The sequence below is a fragment of the Vulpes vulpes genome, chromosome 1 (genome assembly GCF_048418805.1).
Source record: "Vulpes vulpes isolate BD-2025 chromosome 1, VulVul3, whole genome shotgun sequence".
In the NCBI taxonomy this organism is placed as follows: domain Eukaryota; kingdom Metazoa; phylum Chordata; class Mammalia; order Carnivora; family Canidae; genus Vulpes; species Vulpes vulpes.
Window position 1 is genome coordinate 132,910,669 of NC_132780.1, and position 24,614 is coordinate 132,935,282.

The 24,614-nt window shown below is 41.1% G+C and overlaps 1 protein-coding gene across 5 annotated transcripts in view; it reads left to right on the plus strand.

The window, feature by feature from the left end:
- BLTP3A (bridge-like lipid transfer protein family member 3A) overlaps positions 1–24,492 on the plus strand; it is a 61,817-nt gene extending 37,325 nt beyond the window's left edge. For all 5 annotated transcript variants that reach the window (XM_072730476.1, XM_072730494.1, XM_072730486.1 and 2 more), the window contains 13 exons: positions 5,564–5,650; positions 6,172–6,342; positions 6,979–7,118; positions 7,995–8,136; positions 8,386–8,579; positions 8,787–10,243; positions 15,077–15,273; positions 16,771–16,925; positions 17,012–17,162; positions 18,019–18,281; positions 18,750–18,858; positions 18,984–19,087; positions 19,484–24,492. In XM_072730476.1, the coding sequence (XP_072586577.1) occupies positions 5,564–5,650; positions 6,172–6,342; positions 6,979–7,118; positions 7,995–8,136; positions 8,386–8,579; positions 8,787–10,243; positions 15,077–15,273; positions 16,771–16,925; positions 17,012–17,162; positions 18,019–18,281; positions 18,750–18,858; positions 18,984–19,087; positions 19,484–19,609 (3,296 nt within the window). In that variant the 3' untranslated portion in view covers positions 19,610–24,492. The remainder of the gene's footprint in view (positions 1–5,563; positions 5,651–6,171; positions 6,343–6,978; positions 7,119–7,994; positions 8,137–8,385; positions 8,580–8,786; positions 10,244–15,076; positions 15,274–16,770; positions 16,926–17,011; positions 17,163–18,018; positions 18,282–18,749; positions 18,859–18,983; positions 19,088–19,483) is intronic.
- Positions 24,493–24,614: the final 122 nt, after the last annotated feature.

Consider the following 24,614-nt stretch of genomic DNA (forward strand, 5'->3'; position numbering starts at 1 on the left):
CTTTCATGAACCTTGGGAAAATCACCTAACCTCCTGCTTAACCTCTTTGAGTTTCTTCATTTGTGAACTTGAGTTAAATCATATCTGACTCCTTTACTGCATTGGTTGTCGATCTCAACTGAAATAATATACTGAATTTGGGGGACCTTAATTATAGTCACATACTCGGTATTATTATTCCTTTGCTGCCTGTTCCTTTAATACTCTATATTTTATTTATTTATTTATTTATTTATTTATTTATTTATTTATTTATTTATTTATTTATTTAAATTCAATTTGCCAACATATAGTATAATACCCGGTGCTCATCCCATCAAGTTATAGTCCCTTTATACTCCCCTTTGCACCACCTTTTGGCTTGAGATGCTCTCATATGGTAGATTTTTTTTCTTGTGCTGCCTTATCCTTTCTGAAGGTTATGTCTGCCTCTTAATGACACTTATACTATTTCCTTGGGGGATCTTACCTTTCCTTTCTGGGGCTTCAGGCAGCATTGTCTCTCTTGCTTAGCTATTCCTTGGTGTTGAAGTGACTTCAGTCCCAATCTACTCCCACTCTGAGAGAGCTAAAAGAAGCAGTGACAACATAGATTGCTTTTGTGACTACAAGAAATAAATTGCTCACTGGTTTGCCACCAGTTACTTTGGAAGTTCTTTCCTAAAACGATTATTATTTTGTTTGGTTGTTTTTTCCAAGTGTAACTCCAAAGGCTTTCGGTTTTTTCTCTTGTTTTATCTTGAATCCTTTCAGAGGTCTTTATTAAGAGTATATTGTTAAGAGTTTTATCCTTTTGGGATGCATAGGTGGCTCAATGGTTGAGCATCTGCCTTTGGCTCAGGGGGTGATCCCCAAGTCCTGGGGTCAAGTCCCGCACTGGGCTCCCGGGAGAGAGCCTGTTTCTGTCTCTGCTTATGTATTTGGCGCTCTCTCTGTGTCTCTTAGAATAAATAAATAAAATCTTAAAAAAAAGTTTTATACTCTTTCTTGATGGAGAGGTATTGAGCACTGTCCTCTTCATATGGCCAGGACCCATAATCCAAAGGAAGATGTGAATGATTAGCCTCCTGCAGCCCTCATATATTTATTTATTAAACTAAATTTCTCTACTTGGTGGAATTTAGGGAATTTTTGAATGAGATATTTTTAGGTATGGGGATAACTCCCAACTTACCTTACCAAAGTATGGTGTATGACTCTTAAAGGAGCAAGAAACAGAACAAGTTCTTGTGAACTTGACTCTTCTGGGATTTGGGGAAAAGGGGAAGGGAAAACTAGCTGGCACAGTAAGAGCTCTATAATTCTCTGGAGTTGTTCTATCTAAGATGGAGCCACATGTGACTACTGTTGGCTGATCCAAATTGAGATGGGCTGCAAATTAATATATGCATGAAATTTTGAAGATATAATAGATAATTATTATCATATTATATCTTGAAATGATAAAATATTATATTCATTTAAGTAGTATGTATTATTAAAGTTAATTTCACTTTTTTAAAAAACTTTTTTTTGTATGGCTACTAGAAAATTTAAAATTACTTATGTGGCTTACATTCTATTTCTACTGGATAGCATTGCTCTAGAACTGTCTGTCTAGTATGGTAGCCAATAGCCACATGTGGCTGTTAAGATTAGAATTAAATAAATTAAAAAATTCAGTTCTGGGACGCCTCAGTGGCTCAGCGGTTGAGCGTCTGCCTTTGGCTTGGGGCGTGATCCCGGAGTCCCAGAATCAAGTCCCACATTGGGCTTCCTGCATGGAACCTGCTTTTCCCTCTGCCTATGTATCTGCCTCTCTCTCTCTCTCTGTGTGTCTCTCATGAATAAATAAGTAAAATCTTTAAAAAGAAATTCAGTTCCTCACTTGCAACGGCCACATTTCAAGTGTTCAGTACAATCTACAGACCATATAAGATTTTCATCATCACAGAACATTTTAGTGCTGTTCTAGAGGCTTGTTAAAGGCTAGATCTATCTGCTTTTTCATCAAGGGACACCATAGCCTGGGATGTTGGGTCCTTGAGTAACATGCTTACCTCTCTCCCTTGGTATTGGAAGTGAAATTATTAGAAAATAGGTGGGTCCTCAGGGACAGCTTAGTGTGAGGTGGGGCAGCATTATCTCTAAAAATAAAACGGAGCAGTGTATACAGCCTTCAGTTGATGAGGAAGAGTGTCACCTGCCTCTTTAATCTTTTTTCCTTAGGATGAGGCCTGTGAGCCAAAAACTTTCTTTCCCTCTCTTAAGGCCACACGGTCCTCATCCCACCAGTTCGTTGGAGAATTTTAATTAGTCTTTTATGGATACTACTTATCATTTATGTCCCATATATCATTATGTGCATATAATTAACCATGTTGGTAATTGATAATTAAATATAATTAGATTTTGATTTTAATTCTACACCCTACTTTAATATGCACAGTCTGTGTAGTTTATTCTTCTTTTAGGTCTAACTAACTCCAATGGGGGGAGCATTGCTGTGAAACCCTCTCCTTCCAGTAGTCTCACTCATGCATTTTTTTTAAAGATTTTTAAAAAAAAATTATTTATGAGAGACACAGAGAGAGAATGAGAGATCTCATGAGAGAGAGGCAGAGACAGGCAGAAGGAGAAGCAGGCTCCATGTAGGGAGACCGATGTGGGACTCTATCCTGGGTGTCCAGGATCATGCCCTGGGCCGATGGCACTAAACCACTGAGCCACCCGGGCTGCCCTCAGTCATGCATTTTTAACTGGGATGCTATCACCCAACGGCAGAGAAAAATTGGCTCTTTTAAACATCTTTATTGAGATTGAATTCACATAGCATACAATTCACCCATTTAGAATATACAACTCAGCATTTTTTAGTACATTCATGGGGTTGTGCAGTCATCACTACAATCTAATTTTAGAACATTTTTGTCTGGGCAGCCCCGGTAGCACAGCGGTTTGGCGCCGCCTGCAGCCTGGGGCGTGATCCTGGAGACCCTGGATCGAGTCCCGCCTCAGGCTCTCTGCATGGAGCCTGCTTCTCCCTCTGCCTGTGTCTCTGCCTCTCATTCTCTCTGTGTGTCTCTATAAATAAATAAACAAAATCTGTAAAAAAAAAAACAAAAAACAAAAAAAATTTTTGTCCTTCCTAAAAGAAATCATGTACCCATTAGCTGTCACTTTCCATTTTGCAGCTCTAAGCAGCCACTGATCTCCCTTCTGTTTTAAATTTTGCCTATTCTGGACATTAAAAAATGGGTTCTTTGGTGAGATGTGGGGGCAAAAAATAGTCTTAGCTATAACATGGTTTCTGCCCTTCCAGAGCTTAACCCTGCATGAAAAAATTTTATTCCTTATATTTAATTTCTTTCATTGGGTTTTCTTGGTTATCACATTAGGAGCATTGACATTGAATTCATGGAAGAAGCACAAGATATGGTGAATAGATGGCTGTGAATAGAATACTTTTTCCCTATTGATTGCTTAATTTGAAAATCATGCAGTGGGAGTGGCCTTGCACATATATGCCTGTTGGCTGCCATTGACTGCCTTGTTGGTGGTGGTATATTTGAGCCTCAGTGCTTTTGTGATTTGAACTTAAAGAAATAAAAATAGTTTTTATTTTATTATTTATTTCTACAAGTTATTCAGCAAATCATTAAGTGTGAAAAGAAAAAATATGACCTAGTCTTAATGAATACCTAGAAGCTAGATAGGCTAAAAGATTTTTTCTCATAATAAGTGAAAGTTAAAAGTTATGTTTACTGAGGTGCATCTGGCTGGCTCAGTTGGTAGAGCATGAACCCTTGATCTCGGGGTAGTGAATAAGCCCCACATTGGGCATAGAGCTTACTTTAAAAAGTTCATTAAAATTCATTTTAAGAAATTTATTTAAATTTTCCATTTTTTGCTGAAAAATACTTTTAAATAATTAAAAATTTGATTATATTGCTTTTGTGATTTCTGATTTGCATATGTAATTTGATACATTATGATCTATATAAAATAAATTTCATTAAAGGTTACTCAGCAAATATACGTATAAAGTTGTTAAATATTAATAGCTTTAACTTTTATTTATTTATTTTTTAAAGATTTTATTTTTTTATTCATGACAGAGAGAGGCAGAGACACAGGCAGAGGGAGAAGCAGGCTCTTTGCAAAGAGCCTGATGTGGGACTCCATCTTAGGACTGGGACTCTGGGATCATGCCCTGAGCTGAAGGCAGACACTCAACTGCTGAGCCACCCAGGCTTCCCAATAGCTTTAAGTTTTAAATTTAACTTTTGATTTAAAACAATTATTTAATCTTTCATAACCATGCATTGAATAAAAGGAGTAAACTTCATACTCATTCTTTTTATGTATAAAGCACAGGTAGACATATAGTACATAAGCAGATACATAGTGTATCTGTGGTATGAAAATTTCATGAAGAGGGGGCAATTGGGGAAAAAATGTCTAAACAAGCTTAGAGGTAGTGATAATAAATACAAAGATTGAGAAATAGGAGTGTGAATGTAGATGGTGATTAGTCCAGAATTTGGGGTGGTAAAATCTAGATTAGACAGAAATGTATTAGCTTACCCCTTGAGGATCCCATGGTATTTCCCTTCACCCTAATAAGAGAAGTATAGAACAGTATAGTTCAGACATATAGTTCATGCATATGTAGGAGAAAGTTTCTACTCTAACTACTCTACTAACAGTTCTTAGAGTGTAGTTGGAGAGATAGGTAGAAATAGGGAAAGTTCATTCATTTAGTAAGCATTAAATGTAAATTCAAGATAAACATAATACATTGTTTGACTTAACACTAAAAATTCCAGTTTACCTACAATATCCTATATGTGTCATTTACAGTGTCCTTGTTAGTGCAGTGTTTTAAAGTTCATGGTACTGTGTATGTACAGTATGGAATGATTATCTAATTAGTTCTGAGGCTAGAATATGAAAGTAAATAATATGGGTTCTGTTTTGGGGGAATTTGGCTTATGCTTCTCCAAGTGTTGGGCTGAGGAATAGCATTCCTAGCATTTTTAGTTTTGGGGGGAACCAATCAATTAGGGTTTTAGAATGTGTTGGTAGGATACCTAGGATTCTAATTCCTGAATCCTGAGTTTTGCAGTTTCTTTTGCCTTTCTGGAAATCTTGCAGCCATTTACAGAGATAATGGAATATACTTTTTTTGGGTCTTATCCATTGACTGTTAGAGATGAAGAGAGGAGGGCCTCAACCTTGCAAATCCTTGACATCATGGCCTTTCAGTTGCAGTTGCACTTGTGTATCAACTAGGCTTTTTTTTTTTTTTTTTTTTTTAAGAGAGCGAGGAAGGGGTGGGGAAGGGCAGAGGGAGAGGGATTGAGAGAGAATCTTAAGCAGGTCCAAGCTCAGCACAGAGCTAGATGCAGGTCTATCTCACAACTCTGAGATCATGACCTGAGCCAAAATCAAGAGTTGGTCACTAAACTGACAGGCGCCCCCAGGCTTTGGAACTGATCCTCAAGAGGACCTACGTACTTTAAGTGGTGTTTAGGCTTCTTTGTTTCTTCTGCTGCTGTTTACCTTTATTTTTCTTTTATAGGTGTCTCTGCAAACAGACTGACGGGTGGTGCAATGCAGCTTACTTTCCGCAAGATGGCATTTGACTATTACCCCTTCCACTGGGCAGGTAGGACAGCCCTGAATGGCAGCAGTTCTAGTGTGTCCCCTGTACCTATGTATTGAGGACATATTCCATGGGTTCATTCCTGTCTGCCCAGCAGGAGGGTACCAGGAATTGGAGCTCAGAGAGGTATTGGGAATAGCCCTCTTCAAGAAACTTGTAGGGTCTGCTATCGATGATTCTTTATCAGTGATGGAAAGAAGTAGGAGGAGAGGCAGTGCTTGAGATGTTGCTTTTGATTCTGTGCTCTGCCCCTTACTTCCACTAGTTTTAGATCTCTCTAGTAGTCGTCCATGGTCAAAGATGGTGACAGCATGTTTGCTGGCCTTTTTCGGAACCTTAGGGAAAAATCACATATGGAATCCAGAAGAACTTGAATGTTCTCACTAGATTTTTACTTTTCTCAGAGAACTCTGGATTGGAGTGAGGGATCAGATTCTGAAGTAGGACTATACCAATGGAAGATAAAAATCAGAATGTTGGATTATGATCTTGGACTAAAATCTTATTGCTTTATTGTTGTATAGGTGACAGCTGCAAACATTGGGTACGGCACTGTGAGGCCATGGAGACCCGAGGCCAGTGGGCCCAGAAGCTGGTGATGGAGTTTCAGAGTAAAATGGAGAAGTGGCATGAGGAGATGGGTTTCAAACCACCTTGGCATCTGGGAGTAGAGTCTCCCTTCCAGAAGAAAGCAGGTAGGTTATAAGGAACTGGAAGACTCCCATAGCTTGGCCTTATGCTATTTACCTTTGACTCTCCAGTGAAGATAAAGCCCTGGACTAACTAATTATCCCAACCTCATCCCATGGAGAGTTGTCAGTGACTTCTTTTCTTTTTCTTTTATTTTTTAAAAAAGATTTTATTTATTTATTCATGAGAGATAACAGAGAGAGGCAGAGACATAGCCAGAGGGAGAAGCAGGCTCCCTGCAGGGAGCCTGATGAGGGACTCAATCCCGGTTCTCCAGGATCATGCCCTGAGCCTAAGGCAGACACTCAAATGCTGGTTGACATCACAACCTGAGCTGAAAGCAGGCACTCAACCATTGAGCCACCTAGGTGTCCCAGTGACTTTTTTCTTTACAGAGTCCTAGCTGTCTTTAGAACTAGCCACAATGTTGAGGAGAGGTTGTCGTCCCCTTTATTTCATAGGCTGTGGCCTTGGTCTTAAGGAGAATACAATTTTTTAGTTTCTTCCAAAAATTAGACGGTATTAATCAGTCTTTCCTACATATAGCCTTGATGATCTTAGGATTTTTACTTTCCTTATTCTATTAATAATGAGAGTTGAATGTATCTGATTCTCTTTCCTACCTTCTTATTTTTATTTAGATTCTCTCTCCAGTCCTCGAAAGAACCCCCTTGAGAGAAGCCCCTCTCAGGGCCGACAGGCTGCCTTTTGGCCTCCAGCCTGGAATCGTTTACGCTCTAGTTGCATGGTAATACGAGTGGATGACTTGGACATCCACCAGGTGAGAAGCCCAGTGCAGGGAGACATGGTTGGAAAGGGGTGGATCAGTTCACTTGGAAGGCAGCAGGTGTGAACAAGATTGTGGAATTTGGGGACTGCTTACTTCTGAATGGGTTGATAACACTGGTCTATTTCTTTCTGAGCATGGCTGCTGAGATCAGGACCTGCAATTCCCCTAGTTTCCTCTGATACCCTACTATAACTGTTCCCCTGAGAAAAATGAACTTTTTTTTTAAAGATTTTCTTTATTCGGGCAACCCCGGTGGCTCAGTGGTTTAGCGCCGCCTGCAGCCCAGGGCGTGATCCTGGAGACCATGGAGGGAGTCCGCGTCGGGCTCCCTGCATGGAGCCTGCTTCTCCCTCTGCCTGTGTCTCTGCCTCTCTCTCTCTCTGTGTCTCTATGAATAAATAAATGCAATCTTTAAAAAAAAAAGATTTTATTTATTCATGAGATAGATATGCCTCTCTCTCTCTCTTATCTATCTCATGAATAAATAAAATCTTTTTTTTTTTAAAGATTGCATTTATTTATTCATAGAGACACAGAGAGAGAGAGGCAGAGACACAGGCAGAGGGAGAAGCAGGCTCCATGCAGGGAGCCCGATGTGAGACTTGATCCTGGAACTCCAGGATCACGCCCTTATCTGAACGCAGGTGCTGAACCGTTGAGCCACCCAGGGATCCCCGAGAAAAATAAACTTGCAGATGATGTGAGGCAGGTGTGAGAATGCCTGCAGTAAGTGTGCAAAGCACTCTGCTTCCTGTGAGAGACTTTGCAAGGATTGTAGTGGCTTTTATATGACCTCAGAGGAAATCGAGGAAATTCTATTATAGATGCTGTACGGGTACTAACAGCAACTTGTGTGTGGTTGTGTAGGTTTCTTCAGCTGGACAGCCAAGTAAGAAGCCATCTACACTCCTCTCCTGCAGTCGGAAGCTTCACAACCTACCCACTCAGGTCTCTGCCATTCATATTGAGTTCACAGAGTATTACTTCCCCGATAATCAGGAGCTTCCAGGTAAAGCATCTCATCTGGTCACTTCTTACTTTGCAGCCAGCCTTGGGGCCATGGCTTGTATTCTCATTTGTTGCTAGCAATTTTAGGTGTTTGAGTTAGTTTAGCACACTTTTGTTAAAAATTCTCCCTTTATAAACATGTATCTTTGCTTTCTTCATAATAAGATGAATATCAGCTGGTAAGTAGGAAATGACTTGCTACTCTATATATGATGATTCTTTTTCTTTTTTTTTTTTCCCTGCTTTCTAGTTCCCTGTCCCAATCTCTACATTCAGTTAAATGGTCTGACATTTACTATGGATCCTGTCAGCTTGCTCTGGGGAAACCTCTTCTGCCTGGATTTATATCGCAGTTTAGAGCAGTTCAAAGCTATCTACAAGCTGGAAGACTCAAGCCAGAAAGATGAACACTTGGATATCCGACTGGATGCCTTCTGGTTGAAGGTAGGGGAGAGTGGGATTTTTGTTCCTTGTTGGCAGCCCTAGCTGCATTTCTTCCATGGCTATAATCCTGGGTTCTACTCATCCCTTTGATAGAAATAAGAAAAACTATAACAGCTCAAATGGTTGGTCTTTTACGTGTGTATTAAAAACAGGTTGTGGAGCTACTCAGATGTCCATTCTGAATTGGGTTTCATTTTCTTTCTGAAGGTTAGCTTCCCGCTGGAGAAGAGAGAGCAAGCTGGGTTGCATCGTCCTCAGGCCCTCGTCTTTTCTGCGTCGGGCATGACTGCCACCAATACACGTCATGCCCCACATTGTAGTTGTCCAGACCTCCAAAGTCTCTTCCGAGGTTTTGCGGCTGCTGAGTTCTTTCATTCCAATTATGTTCACTTTCCCAAGGTTCCAGGTGGCTTTAGCCTTCTGCACATGCTTTTTTTACATCATGCTTTCCAGATGGATTCCCGAATCCCTCAACCCAGTACCCTCCCTCCCCAGAGGCTTAAGGCTTCCCAGGATCTGTGGTCCATCCACTTCACCCAGATCTCATTGGACTTTGAGGGAACAGAGAACTTCAAAGGTCATACTTTGAATTTTGTGGCCCCCTTCCCCTTGTCCATTTGGGCCTGCCTACCCCTCCGCTGGCAGCAAGCTCAGGCACGGAAGCTCCTTTTGGCCACAGAAGGGAGGTTGAAACCATCAGCTAGCTTTGGCAGTCCTGTCCATTCTGAGGCCCTTGCCTCTGATGCTGTGCCCCATCAGCGGTCAAAGACTGAGCATGATTTGAAAAGCCTATCAGGCCTCACAGAAGTCATGGATGTTTTGAAAGAAGGCAGCCGTAGTGTGGACAACAAAGGGCCTCTGACTGAACTTGAGGATGCGGCAGATGTCCACATGCTTGTACACTCCCCTGCACATGTTCGTGTGAGGCTTGACCATTACCAGTACTTGGCTCTGCTCCGCCTGAAGGAGGTGCTACAAGGTCTTCAAGAACAGCTGACTAAGGATACAGAGGCTATGACTGGCTCCCCCCTGCAGGACCAGACAGCTTGCATTGGGGTCCTCTTCCCCAGTGCTGAGGTGGCTCTGCTCATGCATCCTGCCCCTGGGGCTGTTGAAGCTGACTCTGCAGGTTCAGATACCACCAGCCTCATTGATTCAGAGCTGTCTCCTTCAGAGGATAGGGAGCTGAAATCTGATGCCTCTTCAGACCAGGGCCTAGCAAGCCCTGAGAAGGTTCTGGAGGATAGTGGCATTGAAAATTTAGATGCATCCCAGGACAGGCCAGTGCCTCTTCATAGCAATGAAGTACTACAGGATTCAGATTCTCTTGCACAGCAGGAGGCAGGGAAGGGCCATGAAGCAGTCGATTCCTTACAGGCCAAGAGACTGAGCAGAACCCAGACATCCACCTCACCAGCTGTGGTGAAGCCTCCATGTGGTAGGGATACCACTGTGAATGGACAGGCAGAGCTCAAGCCCTTGAAGAACATTGAGGGAGAATTGTCAAGTGCTATTCACATGACCAAGGATGCCACAAAGGAGGCCATACATGCCACTATGGACCTTACCAAGGAAGCTGTATCCATGACTAAGGATGCCTTCAGTCTGGGCAGAGACCGAATGACCTCCACCATGCACAAGATGCTGTCCCTGCCCCCAGCCAAGTGAGTGGCTCTCTGCCTCCTTCATTCATCCTGTCTCTTCCTCCTAGCTCTGGTCTTTGGGCTTAAGGCCTTCTGCTGCGTGTGCTGTTAGATTGGGAAGCGCCATGTAGTCCAGGAGAATGCATAGAATGGCCTCTTTAATGTGCGAAGCCTTTAGTTTTCAGTGCTGCCTGCAGGGCAGTGGAAGAATTTTCAGGCTACTTAGAAGATACAGGTATACCAACTGGAGAGACTTATTGTCAGGACTACATCTAATTCTGTGATAGGTGAAGAACCAGAAATTGGATTTGCACATGCCTCCATGTAGCTTAGCCTATTCTTTTTTTTTTTTTTTTGTAGCTTAGCCTATTCTTGGGCAGTTTTCAAGTCAACATTTATTGCTTCATAGGATCTTCCCTTCTCTTTCACTGATTCACTCTTATAGATACAGCTATGCTCTGTGAGAATAATAATGATAATAATACCTGGCATCTGTATGATATTTTATTCTTTTTAGTGGCCTTTCACATAACATTTTGTTTGATCATCACAGCAGCCCTATGAGATAGTAATAAAAATTTGTATCCTCAGTTTATAACTGAGGGAACTGAAGTTTCAAAAAGGATGAGCCCATGGATGTTGTATCTTATAAATAGAGAAGCTGGGGCTTTGGATTTGCTCTTTCTGGTACACCTTATCAATGTCTGCCAGAGTAATAGAGAAGGAAGAATTTCATCTGTTCATTCAACAAAAAATTTTGGAGCCCCTACTTTGTGCCCAGCTCTGTGTCAGACACTGAAGAAATAGTAGGGAGTAAGCAGAAAAATACAGAAATGCATAGTTAGAAGAGTGGAAAAGGTATGGATTTTTCCATTGGTGCCTTGTGGTTTTAGGAATGATAATGAAGATTATGGGAAATCTTTTTTGGGACTCTCTGTGCTTTGGGGACCATGGTTTGAAGAACAGTGGCCTTGGAGCTTTGTCTAAGTGAATTGTGGGTCTAAGTGGGTGTCTGAGCAATGTCAGTGCTAGTACTTGCTAGGTGCAGAAAGCCTAGAAGGAAGGAGAAGGGAAAACTTTGAGGGATAAATGATATAGTAATATGAGGCAACACAGAGTGTTACAGTGTGTGTAAGCACAGTCCTGAGTGCTTACAATGTTAATCCATTGAATTCTTTTTTTTTTTTAATTTTTTAAATTTTTTTTTTTAAATTTATTTATGATAGTCACAGAGAGAGAGAGAGAGGCAGAGACACAGGCAGAGGGAGAAGCAGGCTCCATGCACCGGGAGCCCGATGTGGGATTCGATCCCGGGTCTCCAGGATCGCGCCCCGGGCCAAAGGCAGGCGCCAAACCGCTGCGCCACCCAGGGATCCCCCATTGAATTCTTGTAACAACCCTGTAGGGCAGGTACTAATATCAGTCCTCATTTTACGGACGAAGAAATTGAGCTCAAAAAGGTAAGAAACTTGCTTAGGGTCACATAACTCTTGAGTGGCGGGGCAAGGATTGAAAGCCTTGAGTCCCAGACACCAAATGTGCTACTTTTTCCAAATGGAGAAGCATAAGGGAGGTGGGAAAAGAGGAGAGAGAGGTGATAAAGGGAAGAGAAAGGTGTGTGACGCAAGCCCTTTTTTTCACTCACAACCTTGACATGCTGACTGCCCAGCCCACGGTCTCTTCACAGTCCTCCCTGTCCTCGGCTTCTCTGTGGCATTTGTACTTGTAGTCGCCCTGAACGCTTACAGGTCTCAACCTGTGCGGCTGCTCATGCTTCTGGGCAGGAGGAGTCTTTCCTTCTTCCTTGGCTGCTCTCTTCTGCCTTGAGTTCTATAAACCTAACTGCTCCATTGCACCAGGCTGTCCGTATTCTAATCACTTTTATTACAATCTTTATGTTTTAAATTATTAAAACTAGTTTTGTTCGTTTTGTTGACAATGTAGGAAAAGAATAAAGAAGAAAACAGAGTCATTCGTGACAATGCAGAGATAGCCACTATTCACATCTGGATCTGTTTTCTTCCAATTTTCATACCCATATTTGGGTACCCATGTGAATGCTTTTATGTGTATACACGTACACTTACACGAATATTATTTTTACAATAATACAATTATTTCTCTATCATCTAGAAAATTTCCAGTTTTATTCACTTAATGTTTGTGAATTATTTCCCATTCGTTAGGTATCTGAATACATAATTTTTAATTGCTCTATTGTATTCTGGCAAATGGATGTATCCTAATTTATTCATTCATCTCACTATGGGAGAGGGCTTTAGTGTGTTTCCAGTTTTTCTCAGAACCAAAGCTCTATTAAATGCCCTTGTTTTTGTGAACATAACTCTTTTTTAAAAGATTTATTTCTTTGAGAAAGTGAGACTGAGACAGAAAGAGAGCATGAGAGGGGCTAGGAGCAGAGGGAGAGGGAGAAGCAGACTCCCTGCCAAACAAGGAGCCTGACACAGGGCTCAATCTTAGGACACCAGGATCATGACCTGTGCCAATGCAGATGCTTAACTGACTGAGCCACCCAGGTGCCCCAATGTGCACATTAGTCTTTATGCATATCTAAATCTTTAAAATAAAAACCTAGAAGTGGGTTATTATTGGGTCAAACGCTGCAAACATTTTTAAGGTTCTTGATGTATTTGCCAAACTTCAGGAAGGTTTATATCAGTGCATTTTTCCATACCTTCTCTCGAGGTTATTTTATTCATCTCTTCCTCTACTGTAAAGTCTTTCCGTTCTGACTTTTCTCCCCTCCCCTGCTCTTCGTTAAAAACCATCTACTGCATGTGGTTCCCCATGGATTTCCCAGGGATATGGTGAACCTCACATACATAAAACTAAATTCCCTATCCCTCCCAGACCAGTTCTTTCTTTTTTCAGTAATATTCTCCTGCCTGTTCCAGTCATTTGTGAGACTCTGACTGTAATTTCTAGAACAGGGGTTCTCAAACTGAAGCATGTTGCAGAATCACCTGGAGCGCTTGTTCAGACGGCTGAGCCCCACCTCAGAGTTCCTCATCTAGTAGGTCTGAGATGGGGCCTGAGAATATATATTTCTCTAAGCCCCTTTTTTCTCCCTGTTGATGCTGATGCTCCTACCTGTGTGACACTTTGAGAATACTACTTTATGGAGTCTTGTATCCATTTCTGCTGTCTGTTCCTACATGTGGACTATTTCAGTAAACTATTTTTTTTTTAAAGATTTTCTTTATTCATGAGAGGCACAGAGAGAGAGAGAGAGAGAGAGAGGCGCAGAGACACAGGCAGAGGGAGAAGCAGGCTCCATGCAAGGAGCCCGATGTGGGACTCAAACCCAGGAATCCGGGATCACACCCTGAGCCAAAGGCAGGCCCTCAACCACTGAGCCACTCAGGAGTCCCTATTTCAGTAAACTATTAACTGATTTCCTCATTGGAGCTCTTTTCCTCACTAGCTTGTTTGAAAGAGCCAGGTCAACCTTCTTAAAACACAGGTCTGATTTGTTATTTCATTATTCTAAAACTTTCAGGCTTTATGCTTACACCCTCTAGTTTTAGTTTGAACCTACTTCTATGACATAATCAATTATGCCACACAATTATGCCAAAAAGTGATATCTATATATATAGATATATATAGATATCACTTTTTGGCTTTGTTTTTAAAGTAGGCTGCATGCTGGGGCTTGAACTCATGATCCTGAGATCAAGACCTAAACTGGATCAAGAGTTGGATGCTTAACTGACTGAGCCACCTAGGTGCCCCCACTTTATGGTTTTTTGATTGATTATTTTTTAGAATAGTTTTAGGTTCATAGCAATATTAAACAGAAGGTACAGAGATTTCCCATATACCCTCTGTACTTTATAGTTTTAAAAGTACTTTCATATATAACCTTTTATCCACGTTTTTCTGTAATCTGGCTGCAATCCATGTGGTGAAAGTGGCAGGAAAAAACACTTAGCAGGAAGTTAGGAGACTTGGATTTTTCTTAATTCTCATCTTTAACTATGACCTTGAGTCAGTTTCTTCATCTATAATATGGGAAGGTAAGAACAAAAGATCTTTAAAGATTTCTTTTCAGTGTATTGTGCCTTTCTAACTTTATCTTCCATTGCTCTCCCCAACAAAACCTAAGCTCTAGCTGTCTCCAAAGGTACTTTTTGTTGTCTAGCTCCATGTCCTTGCTCATGCTGTTTCTTCCCAATAAAAGGCCCCTTCCCTGTCTCTTTCACAATCCTTCAAGGGCCCGCTCAAATGCCATCTCCTTCCATAAAGCCATTACTGATATCCTTCTTGTCATCCTTTCCCCTCTTTGATATGGCCTAGCCTTTGGCTGGTACTGCTGTCCCTCTCTTCTGGTGTGTGTGATTTACTCCCATACGGTGATAGTTGTATTTAAATCTCCTCTCTCCTGATAGACTATACTTCATTGAGGACAGGGGATACCTTACTCATTATTTTATTCACTCCCCACCCCCACCCTGTGCCTAGTATGGTGCCTTATATGCAAAAGAATCTCAGTAAATACTTGTGGAATGGGTGTGGGTGGCTTCAGGTGTCATTCATTTGTACTGGGGCTGTAAGTAGTTGGTCTCCTCCGTATATAGGATGACCTTGAAAGTTTGGCATTTAATGTTGATACGGCAGAGGCACTTACGCAGTTTGAAATGCCGGATTCAGAAAGGCCAGCCATTGAAAAATTATATGACTTCCTTATAGCAGATAATAATTGATACCAAAATTTATGTATAATAACTATTTGGGCTGAAAGTGTTGGGCGTTGCAAGGGACAAAACATATCTTCTAAACCACATTTGTGGTTTTTTTTTTTTTTTTTTTTGGTTTTTGTTTTTTAAACAGGGAGCCCATGGCCAAAATAGATGAGGGGGCAGTAGCACCATTGAGTGGAGGAGCTGCCCGACTCCGATTTTTCTCCATGAAGAGGACAGTATCTCAGCAGTCATTTGATGGCGCTTCATTGGATAACAGTGGTCCTGAAGACCGGATTTCCGTGGACAGTGATGGCAGTGATAGCTTTGTGATGCTTTTGGAGTCTGGTAGGTGGAAGCAGCCATGTGGCATTGAAGTCCAGAAAGGGTTCTTTCAAAAAAAAAAAAAAAAAAGAAAGGGTTCTTTCTGCTCCCTCTATACTGGCAGGATACAAAAGGAGCTGAGATTTGATAAAATAGACATTTTCTTAACCAAAACCAAAAACCAGAGAAATTTTAGTGGATTTGTGGCTCTGGCTTTATCTACACATCTTCTAGGTTATTGATTAACACTTGACCTTTATCACAGAATGAGACTCAGACCAAAAGAGAGAGTGCTAGTCTTATAGTCATGTAGCTATGGCAGTAGGATTAGTTTGGTGGCTGGTGTCAGTAGTGTGTGTTTGTTGTCTGGTGTTTCTTTGTTTTTTGGCCTAACTATGTATTTTATTGTTGGAAAATAGGAGCTTTTGTCTCTGGTACAATGAGTAACTACTGAGAATTGAATCACTCACTACTGGAATTTACACTGGTTTTTTTCATCTTTTTGAACTGGAGACTTTTTAAATGGTCCCTTAAGAGTGCCTAAGTGAAAATAAAATAAAAATAAAATGAAAACACTGTTTCTTAAGATGGGTGTTGTGTACCTCTGTTTTGTTTTATTCTGGAATATGGAATAATATGGGAAGTTTCAAATATGCTAAAGAGTAGGTGGAATCAAATAATGATGAACCCTCATGTACCCATTATCTAGCTTCAAATATTAAGAACTCATGGCCATTCTTATTTCATATATACTTCTGTTCATTTCTCTTCTTCTCATATTATTTTGAAGCAAATTTCAAGCATACAATTTTATCCATAAATATTTTTATTATGTATCTCTAGAAAATAGACTTTAAAAATATTTGAAAAAAATTTAAGTTGTGGTAAATATATATTATTTAAACTTTACAATTTTAACCATTTTTAGCTATAATTCAGTGGCATTAAGTATCACTGTGCAACCATCATCACTATCCATCTCCAGAACTTTTTTCATCTCATAAAATTGAAAATATGTACCCATTAAATAATAATTCCTCATTTCCTTCTCCTCCAACCCCTGGCAACCACCATTCCACTTCGTATTTCAGAATTTGACCATTCCGGGTACTTCATATAAGTGGAATCATACAGTATTTGTCCTTTTGGAACTGGCTTGTTTCACTTAACATAATGGCCTCAGGGTTCATTCACTTCATAGTATGTGTCAGAATTTTCTTCCTTTAAGGCTAGTACCCTATTATATGTTTATACCATATTTTGTTAATCCATTCATCTGTCTGTGGACTCTTGTATTGCATCCATTTATAGAGTTTTTAAAAATGTGCCCAAATACCACTATCCCATTTTTAAAAATTATAAATTCTTTAAATTTATCAAATTACCAGTTTTCAAATTCCCAATTGCATCATAAGTGTCATAAGTGGCTTTTTTTTTTTTCACAGTTGTCATTGTATTTAGAGATTGAATTTGAACAGAAATTTTTGACTTTCAAACTCATTTGTTGTCTTTCTTATGCAGAGTCTGGTCCAGAATTTCTTCCACCAGGAGCTCTTCCAAATGACTTAGACAATGCTGGAGTTCAAGGGAGCCCTGTTATGGAGAGTTATGGCCAGGGGTCACCAGAGGCCAACAGTTCGGTCTCACCCAGTGGAGAAGGCCTCAGCCCTCACCCGGTCAGCTGCTCTACTCTTCTTTGCAGAGGGTAGGCTGTAGGCTAGAAGCTTCCAAGGGGCTCATCTAAAAGAGTATCCTTCTACAGGTCTCCATTCTGGTCCTGAAGGTGAATGAAGTGTCTTTGGGGATTGAGGTACGTGGTGAGGATCTGACTGTAGCCCTGCAGGCAGAAGAACTGACCCTCCAACAGCTGGGAACCGTTGGACTCTGGCAATTCCTGCATGGACAGTGCTCAGGTAAGGATGGTGGCCATTCCAAGAGAACTGGGACTTATCTAGGGCAGCTCCAGCTTCTTGCTCCTGTCACTGTGTCCCAAGGTTGGCTGTCCTTGTGCCAAGCCTATGGTCCTGTCCAGCAGCAGTTAGGAGGAGAAACTCTAGTGATGCCTTCTTCTTGCAGGGAACCTCCCAGAGCTCTTTGCATTCAATGGCTGTTCATCATCTTCATTACCCAGGTGCTCCTTAAGCTTATACAGGAAGCCACTGTCCACTTCTTCATTTGTGTAGACAAATGTGATGACACATATAGCTGACATCAAACTGGGAATTTCTGTCATTCATATTCAGTCCTTTTATATTTGTATATTAGATAGGAAAGAGCTGAGCTTAGCATTTAAAAAATATTTTTTTAAATATTGGGTAGATACCAAGGAATACTTAAAAAATATATGTAAGGTATGAAATAATAAAAATACAGTGAACCCATGTACACCACCACCTAGTTTAATAAACAGAACCATACTATTAATTTTGAAGTCCCCAGGAGCCCCTCTCTTGAATATTTCTCTACCTCTTACCTGTCATAGAGAATCACTATTCTGAATTTTGTATTATTTATGGCAGACCTGGGTGGCTCAGTGGGTTAAGTGTCTGTCTTTGGCTCAGGTCATGATCCCAGGGTCCTGGGATCGAGCCCCACATTGGGCTTCCTGCTCAGTGGGGAGCCTGCTTCTCCGTCTCTCTCTGCTGCTTCCCCTGCTTGTGCTTGGTGATAAAACTTTTGGCATTGGATTGCTATGAATATTAAATATATGTAAAGTGCTTAGAATAGTCCCTGCTAATTAATTTTTTCCTTCTGTCTCTCTCCTCAAAGGTACAAGCTTTCAGGAATCCTCAACTTTGAAGACTAACCACATCAGACCAGCTCTGGGCCTTCGCTTTGAGGTGGGGCCTGGTGCAGCTGTTCATTCCTCACTGGCCACACAGAACGGCTTCCTGCATTTCTTGCTTCAAGGCTGTGACCTTGAGCTGTTCACTTCGGTGCTCAATGGCCTGGGGCCCTTCTTGGAGGATGAGGAGATCCCAGTGGTAGTTCCCATGCAGATTGAGCTCCTGCACTCCAGGATCACCCTAAAGGTGAGAGGAGCTTTTTGGTTTTTACCTCAGACTCTGTCAGGCAAAGAATTCTGGCAGTGATAGCTATTCACTTCTTCCCTTGTCATGGTACAACATGGTGACTATCAAGTGAGTAAATGCATATTAGCATTGTTAGTGAAGGTTATAGTAATACATAAATGTGTGTTGCATCAAAATGTTCTGGATTTAGGTGAGGAGACCTTGTCTCTAGCCCTGACCTTGTCTCTGGCTTGCAGCATGACTATAAATAAGCCCATTAGATTATCTAGTCCTCAGTTTAACCATCTCTAAATTAGGAGGTACTCAGTTATGCTTCTCTACCTTGCAAGAGTGTATGGATACATAATTAATGGCATAAAGCTGCTTTAAGCTGAATGGTAGAAGCATAGATTGTTACCTGAAGTGCTCTCAGCTGGTTGGGGGCATCGGCTTCTTTCCTACAGGATATGGTTTCCTTCTTTCCTACAGGATGATATCCCCCCCATCTATCCAACATCTCCAGGCCCTATCCCCATCACTCTAGCCATGGAGCATATTGTGCTGAAGCGGAGTGATGATGGTGTGTTCCACATAGGCGGTGAGTTGGGCTTGTCAGCCTCCCGGCTTCTCTGCTTTTTTTCTCCTATAAGGGAATAGGTGATAACGAGGAACTGTTTGCGTGTTTGCAGCAGTTTGCCATTCAGAACCTTTACTTTTTTCCAGCTGTTCCTCAAGACAGACCATCGGCTGAAGTCCATAAAAGTGAGAAGAGGCAGCCCCCAAAAGAACAGATGTTTCTGGTGCCCACAGAAGCTTTTGGACAGCAGGTAGGGACCTAACCGAACAGTACCCACAGACCCTTAATGGCTGTAATTACAGAAGCTGGTAAAACTCAGAGGGCTGAAAAGGTTGTCTATGCTGTGTACAGCTGGGTGGTTGGGGCTCCTGTCACCTAGCAGCAACTTCTAGAAGTGCTTAATAGAGGATATAAGTCGGGAACTGTAGGTAAATGGTTAGTGATCATATATTCTACCTGTTGCTGTCCTTATAACTGATGAACTCTGAAGATGGGATTAGGCTTTTAGAAAGTTCTGGTTGGGTTCTCTTGATCACCAAATTTGTGGATTTTTCTGCTTGAATTCGGACTCCTTATTCCCTTACCAGATGTTTTTGCAAAGCTTGTTACTTTATTTATTAACTGTAAATTACTTATTATTCTCCAGGTGAAAGAATTGCATACCCTACAAAAGGAACTTACAGAAACTAAACAAGCATTGGCCAATGCCAACCAGGATAAAGAAAGACTGCTTCAGGAGATTAGGAAATATAATCCCCTCTTTGAGCTGTGATAACAGTGGCTCAGCCATGTGTGCCAAGGGGAGAGGAGGAGGTCACCAGCAATAGCACCACCTATGACAGAAGGCAGCAGCCAGCACTGAAATCTGCTAAGGATGCCAGAGGGACTGGGGAGCACTCAACTCATTCCTCGTGCTGTCCTTACTCCTAGCTGTTCTGATTTGGGCGGAACACAGGGCAAAGAACGACTATGTTCTAAGGAATGGGGGGCAGCTTTGCACGTGGCTCAAGCATCATGTCATGCCTATATAAAGCCTTTTGGCCCTTTGCACACTAGGTGGATCTGCTCGACACCATAGGGCCATTTCACCACTTGGTTTCATGGCAGAGATATTTGCTTCCTCTACAACCTGTGCGAACAAGAGAAAGTACCCACTCCTCAGTTACCCACAGAGCCACCAAAGATTCTATGTCCCAGAGCTTCCTGTAGCAGACCCGAAAAGTCTCTGGCCTGAGCTTTGGCCATGGTAGTAGAGTGGAATAGGAAATAGGCAGCAGGGCAGGGGCTAGGAGAGGCACAGGAGTAAGGGAGACTTGGATGCTGCCTTTTTTGGGAAAGGAGCCAAGCTTATACCATCTTGGCTGATACTGCAATCACATTTTTCAGGGTTAAGGTTCTTTTGTTATACTATCATCATTGTGATGCTATGGTAGAAAGTAAACAATGGTACTGGCTCAGTTGTGTCATCTTACCTTTCTATAACATAATTTATTTGAAAATTTAAATCAAGAAAAAAATACGAGCTAGGCTGAAGGTATAATGTGTAAGAATCATTAGGGGAGCTTGTCCTGAGCCCACTGTTGTCTGCTGGAGTGCTCTCTGTCTTCCACAGCTGTACTTCAGAAGTGATTTCCTCTGTCTCCCTGGGCTCCCTGGCACATCTGCTCTCCCAGTTCTGGGACTTTCTACCAGCACTATCCTTTGCACTTGGTGGTTTGGGAGCTGAAAATGTGTTTTAAACTGTAATGTAAACATCTCAACTTGTTGCCTCTCTATAACCCTCTATCACTGTGGCTTTTTAAAATCATGTAATTTTGGCTTAAGTAAAAAAACAAAACAAAACCCCTTCAATCTACCTAGGTTTTCTCCTTGCCCCATGCAAGAGCTATTTCCCCCCTTTCTTTCCTACCTTATTCTTCCCCAGCATTCTACCTTCACCCATACTGCTCTGTAATATACTTCAAGCTATGTTTATTGGACAGAAGTTCATCAGCTAACTTACCTTGAATTGGTAAGATGGTAAAATTAGTGATTCGGTGGTGTCACATAAGTCTTAATCACATGACATATTGGAGAAAGAGAAATGTTTTCCTTTATGGGAAATCATGCCTGACTTGCATATTCTAGTTTCTTGAGGATAAAAAGAAACATACATCCAAGAAAGAACAAGATACAATTTTCTCAGACTGGTAAAGAACTTTTGTCAAGGTCTTCACTAAAGCAACTTTAAAAACACCAGTTACTATGAGATACAGGAATATTTTGTCATGCTTAGGAAACAACTTAGAGACTTAAGAATAAACATCTTTCTGGAGATAATACTAACAGAGGAACAGAGGAAGTTTCCTGTGGGTTGATGCTTAGTTTAACCTTAAGGTTTTTATAAATTACCTGAAAGTAGGATATTATAATGCAGTCAGTAAAGATAAACCAGAAGGGATTAAAAAAAACAAAACAAAACCACAGAAGGCCCACAAGCCGAACTGTGACAACACAGGAAAAGGATAGGTAAGGTTCAGTCTAGGGAAGTATAAAGTAATAGAAGAATCAGCAAGGCAGCAAGCTGTTAGAATTCAGCACAGTAACCTAACCATTGCTGAGGAGAAGGTGGGGTCAATGTGCTGCTCTGGCTCAAAGCCCAAATGAGTTATCAGGAAGGGCTCACAGAGACAACACAGAAAATAGGGCTTCATAGAAAACCATTTCAATGGCTTAAATTATCTGTGCACTGATAGTGACCTTATTTACAAAATACGTGGTAAAGGGAGGAAAGGTCCAGAGAATAGCAAAAATTATAAGGGGGTGGAGATACTTCCACACGAGGACACGTGTAGAATGTTGGCTCTGACTCTGGAAAGATAAAAGTTGAGGGTAGTGTGAAATCAGATATCCAGCTGAGAGGAAGGACATGCTCACCAAGTCCTGATATACTAGCTCTGGGGCTTAGCCTCATGGCCTTAGGTACAAGAAAGCACTTCTCAGAGTAAATCAGAAACTTAAGTTGCTCATTGTTCAGCAAGTGATGCTGGCAGAGCTATATATGAGTGGCGGGGGTTTTAGAGGAATCCTTGTATGGTGGCTTTCCAAAGGAATCATGGAAAACTAGTGCTATTTGATACACCGCAACTGAGAGGGTAACTGTGTTCTTCTATGCACTCCCCCTTAATGCTCCTTTGGAGGCATAATATTGAACAAAATGATCACTGGTCCTCTCAGGTACGGCCTTTCTAATGTTCTTAGAGGAGGCCTTGAGGAGGGAGATCAGTGGCCGGAAAATAGAATCATTCAAACTTAGACTCACCTGAATTGGTTTTTTTATTTTATTAAAAAAGATTTTATTTACTTATTCATGAGACACACACATACACAGAGAGAGAGAGAGGAGAGAGAGAGGCAGGCTCCATGCAGGGAGCCCATCATGGGACTCAATCCGAGGTCTCCAGGATCACACCCTGGGTGGAAGGCAGGCACTAAACTGCTGAGCCACCTGGGCTGCCCCCTGAATTGGTTTAAAATCACATTCTGATTCTCTTTCCCTTCCCTCCTCCCCCCCACCTCCCCAGTGTCCCTCTGGTCCCTCTCGTATCCCTCCATGCAAAGAAAATGCCTAATGGGCATTGCTTGATAAATCTTCACTTTAAGCCTGTGCTTGCTGATAGGCAATACAAGCAAATCTGGCAAACATCCAGGCTAAGCCCTTCAGTGGCCAGAGTTCAGTCAGGTTTCCAGGTTCTCTGGATTTCTTGTCCATATGACAGATGGAGCTCTAGAATTTCTGACTTTCCTATGTGGCATCCTTGGCCCTGTGTCTTGAAATACTCCTGCAGGAAATGGTAGGGGTCATTATCTCAATGCATTTTATTAACAATTATCTTGTATAACTTATACTCCTGTTTGTTGGGGGAAATACGCATAATGAAGAAATGTGATCTGGTTGTTAGTCCTTAGGATAGATATAATGTAAAGGGAAAAAAAAAAAGAAAGGAAAATAGTAGTGCTTTGGACTGCTTATGATTTCTGTCTTGGAGCTTTAAGACTCTGAACAAGAAATAACAATACCTCAAGAAAATGGAGTGATAGCACCATTATCTCTCAAAGACCTCAGCTGCTGCACATCACCATTTCAGCTGTGAAGCATTTACAACTATATATCATCTATGATTGTCAAGATTTCCTGTTTACATGGGTGTATTGGAGATAGGTGTTAGTGCATATGGACTAGTTTAAATATCTCTTAGCTGAGCTGCAGGGTGGTTATTGACCTCAAATTTGTTTTCAACTCACTGGAATAATTAACCTCATTTCTTTGACTTAAGTCCAAAGGAATGGGTTCTATTCTTGTGATGGCTGCTTTTGCTGTTTTATGTAACCTGACCCTCATTTTGCCATGGGCCTCAAATTCTATGTACCCTTTTCATGGTTCTCAAAGGAATGGTTTTTGTGTACAGAATATATATAAGGGATAAACACTGCCCCTCAACATACCCCATAATTTAAATGCTTCCATTTAGCTCATTTACATTAGTTCCCCCTTAGTCCAGTTCACTGGGGCGGTGGAAGGCAGGTAGTTTAAAGTATTACCATAGTGATACAGGAATTTGCCATTCTAAACCTTTACACTAAAGGTCTGTTTTTATCATTTAATACTCACCTATACTTCTAAAATCAGTTTTAGTAATGTGACAACACTGTGGAAACAAATGAACATTGCTGAAGTGCTAATAGACATTTGGTTATTTGTGAACTGCAAAAGCTGTCATTACCTTGCGATTTACCATAGTCATTGCTGTTTCAAGAGAAGCTGGTGTGCTGAAACATCCTTTAGTGGACTACAGCCCTCACCTCTATCTTCCCCCACCTTCTACTAGAATAGGAATATTCCCATTCTCTGGATAGGTATGGATGGTAGCTCTTGTTGAGTGGGGATTATTTTCCCTATCTTACAACAGACATAAGGAGAAACACTCTAGGAGAATCTTATTGTTAGGTGGCTAGACTTGAGATGTGACCTTTCTCCCTTATTACTTTTAAATTTCAGCCTCATCCAGTATCTCAAATTGCAATAGATACAGTTCTTATAATCGTTAAAAAAATAAATAAAAATTCCTGTTAGAGCTGAGAGACTATCTGCCTTTCCCCTCTCCAGTTTATTAGTTTTCAATCAAGATTTAACCTGAGTCTTACAGCATTTCTTTGTGGAATGCCCCACTGAAATGTCTTCTTCACTGGCTACATGTATGTTTAAAGACGGGTTTTAATGTAAGATATGAAAAGTCAGATTTGCTCAACTTTGTGAGTCCAAGCTGTTTCCCCTCCATCAGGGTGCTGAACAGATTGACATCTTTTAAGATGTGCTCATGAAAGCATCAAAAGAGAACAGCTTCAAAACTCTTCTTCCTATAACACTGAATGACAGAGGAAAGAATTCTTGGGGATTGCCAATTATATACAGTAAGTAGCCTTATTACTGCTAATCACTGTCAATAAAAGGTCACTCCATTCCCCTCTATTTGAGGAAACCAATGAGAATGTATCTAATGAACTGGACTACTGGTCAGTGTTGGGAAATTTTAATGTTGCATTATCAAATCAAACCTTGAGCGTACTGGTTCTGTGAACCACCTGAAAAAAGCAAATTAAACTTACTAAACGTTGGTTGTGGTATTTCTGTTTATAGGAACCTGAAATATATGGGCTTTTACATTATTTTTAAGGGTTTAAATACTCTTTAATTTTAATGATTCTAGTAGGAAATGGGAAGGGCTCAAATTTTCGAA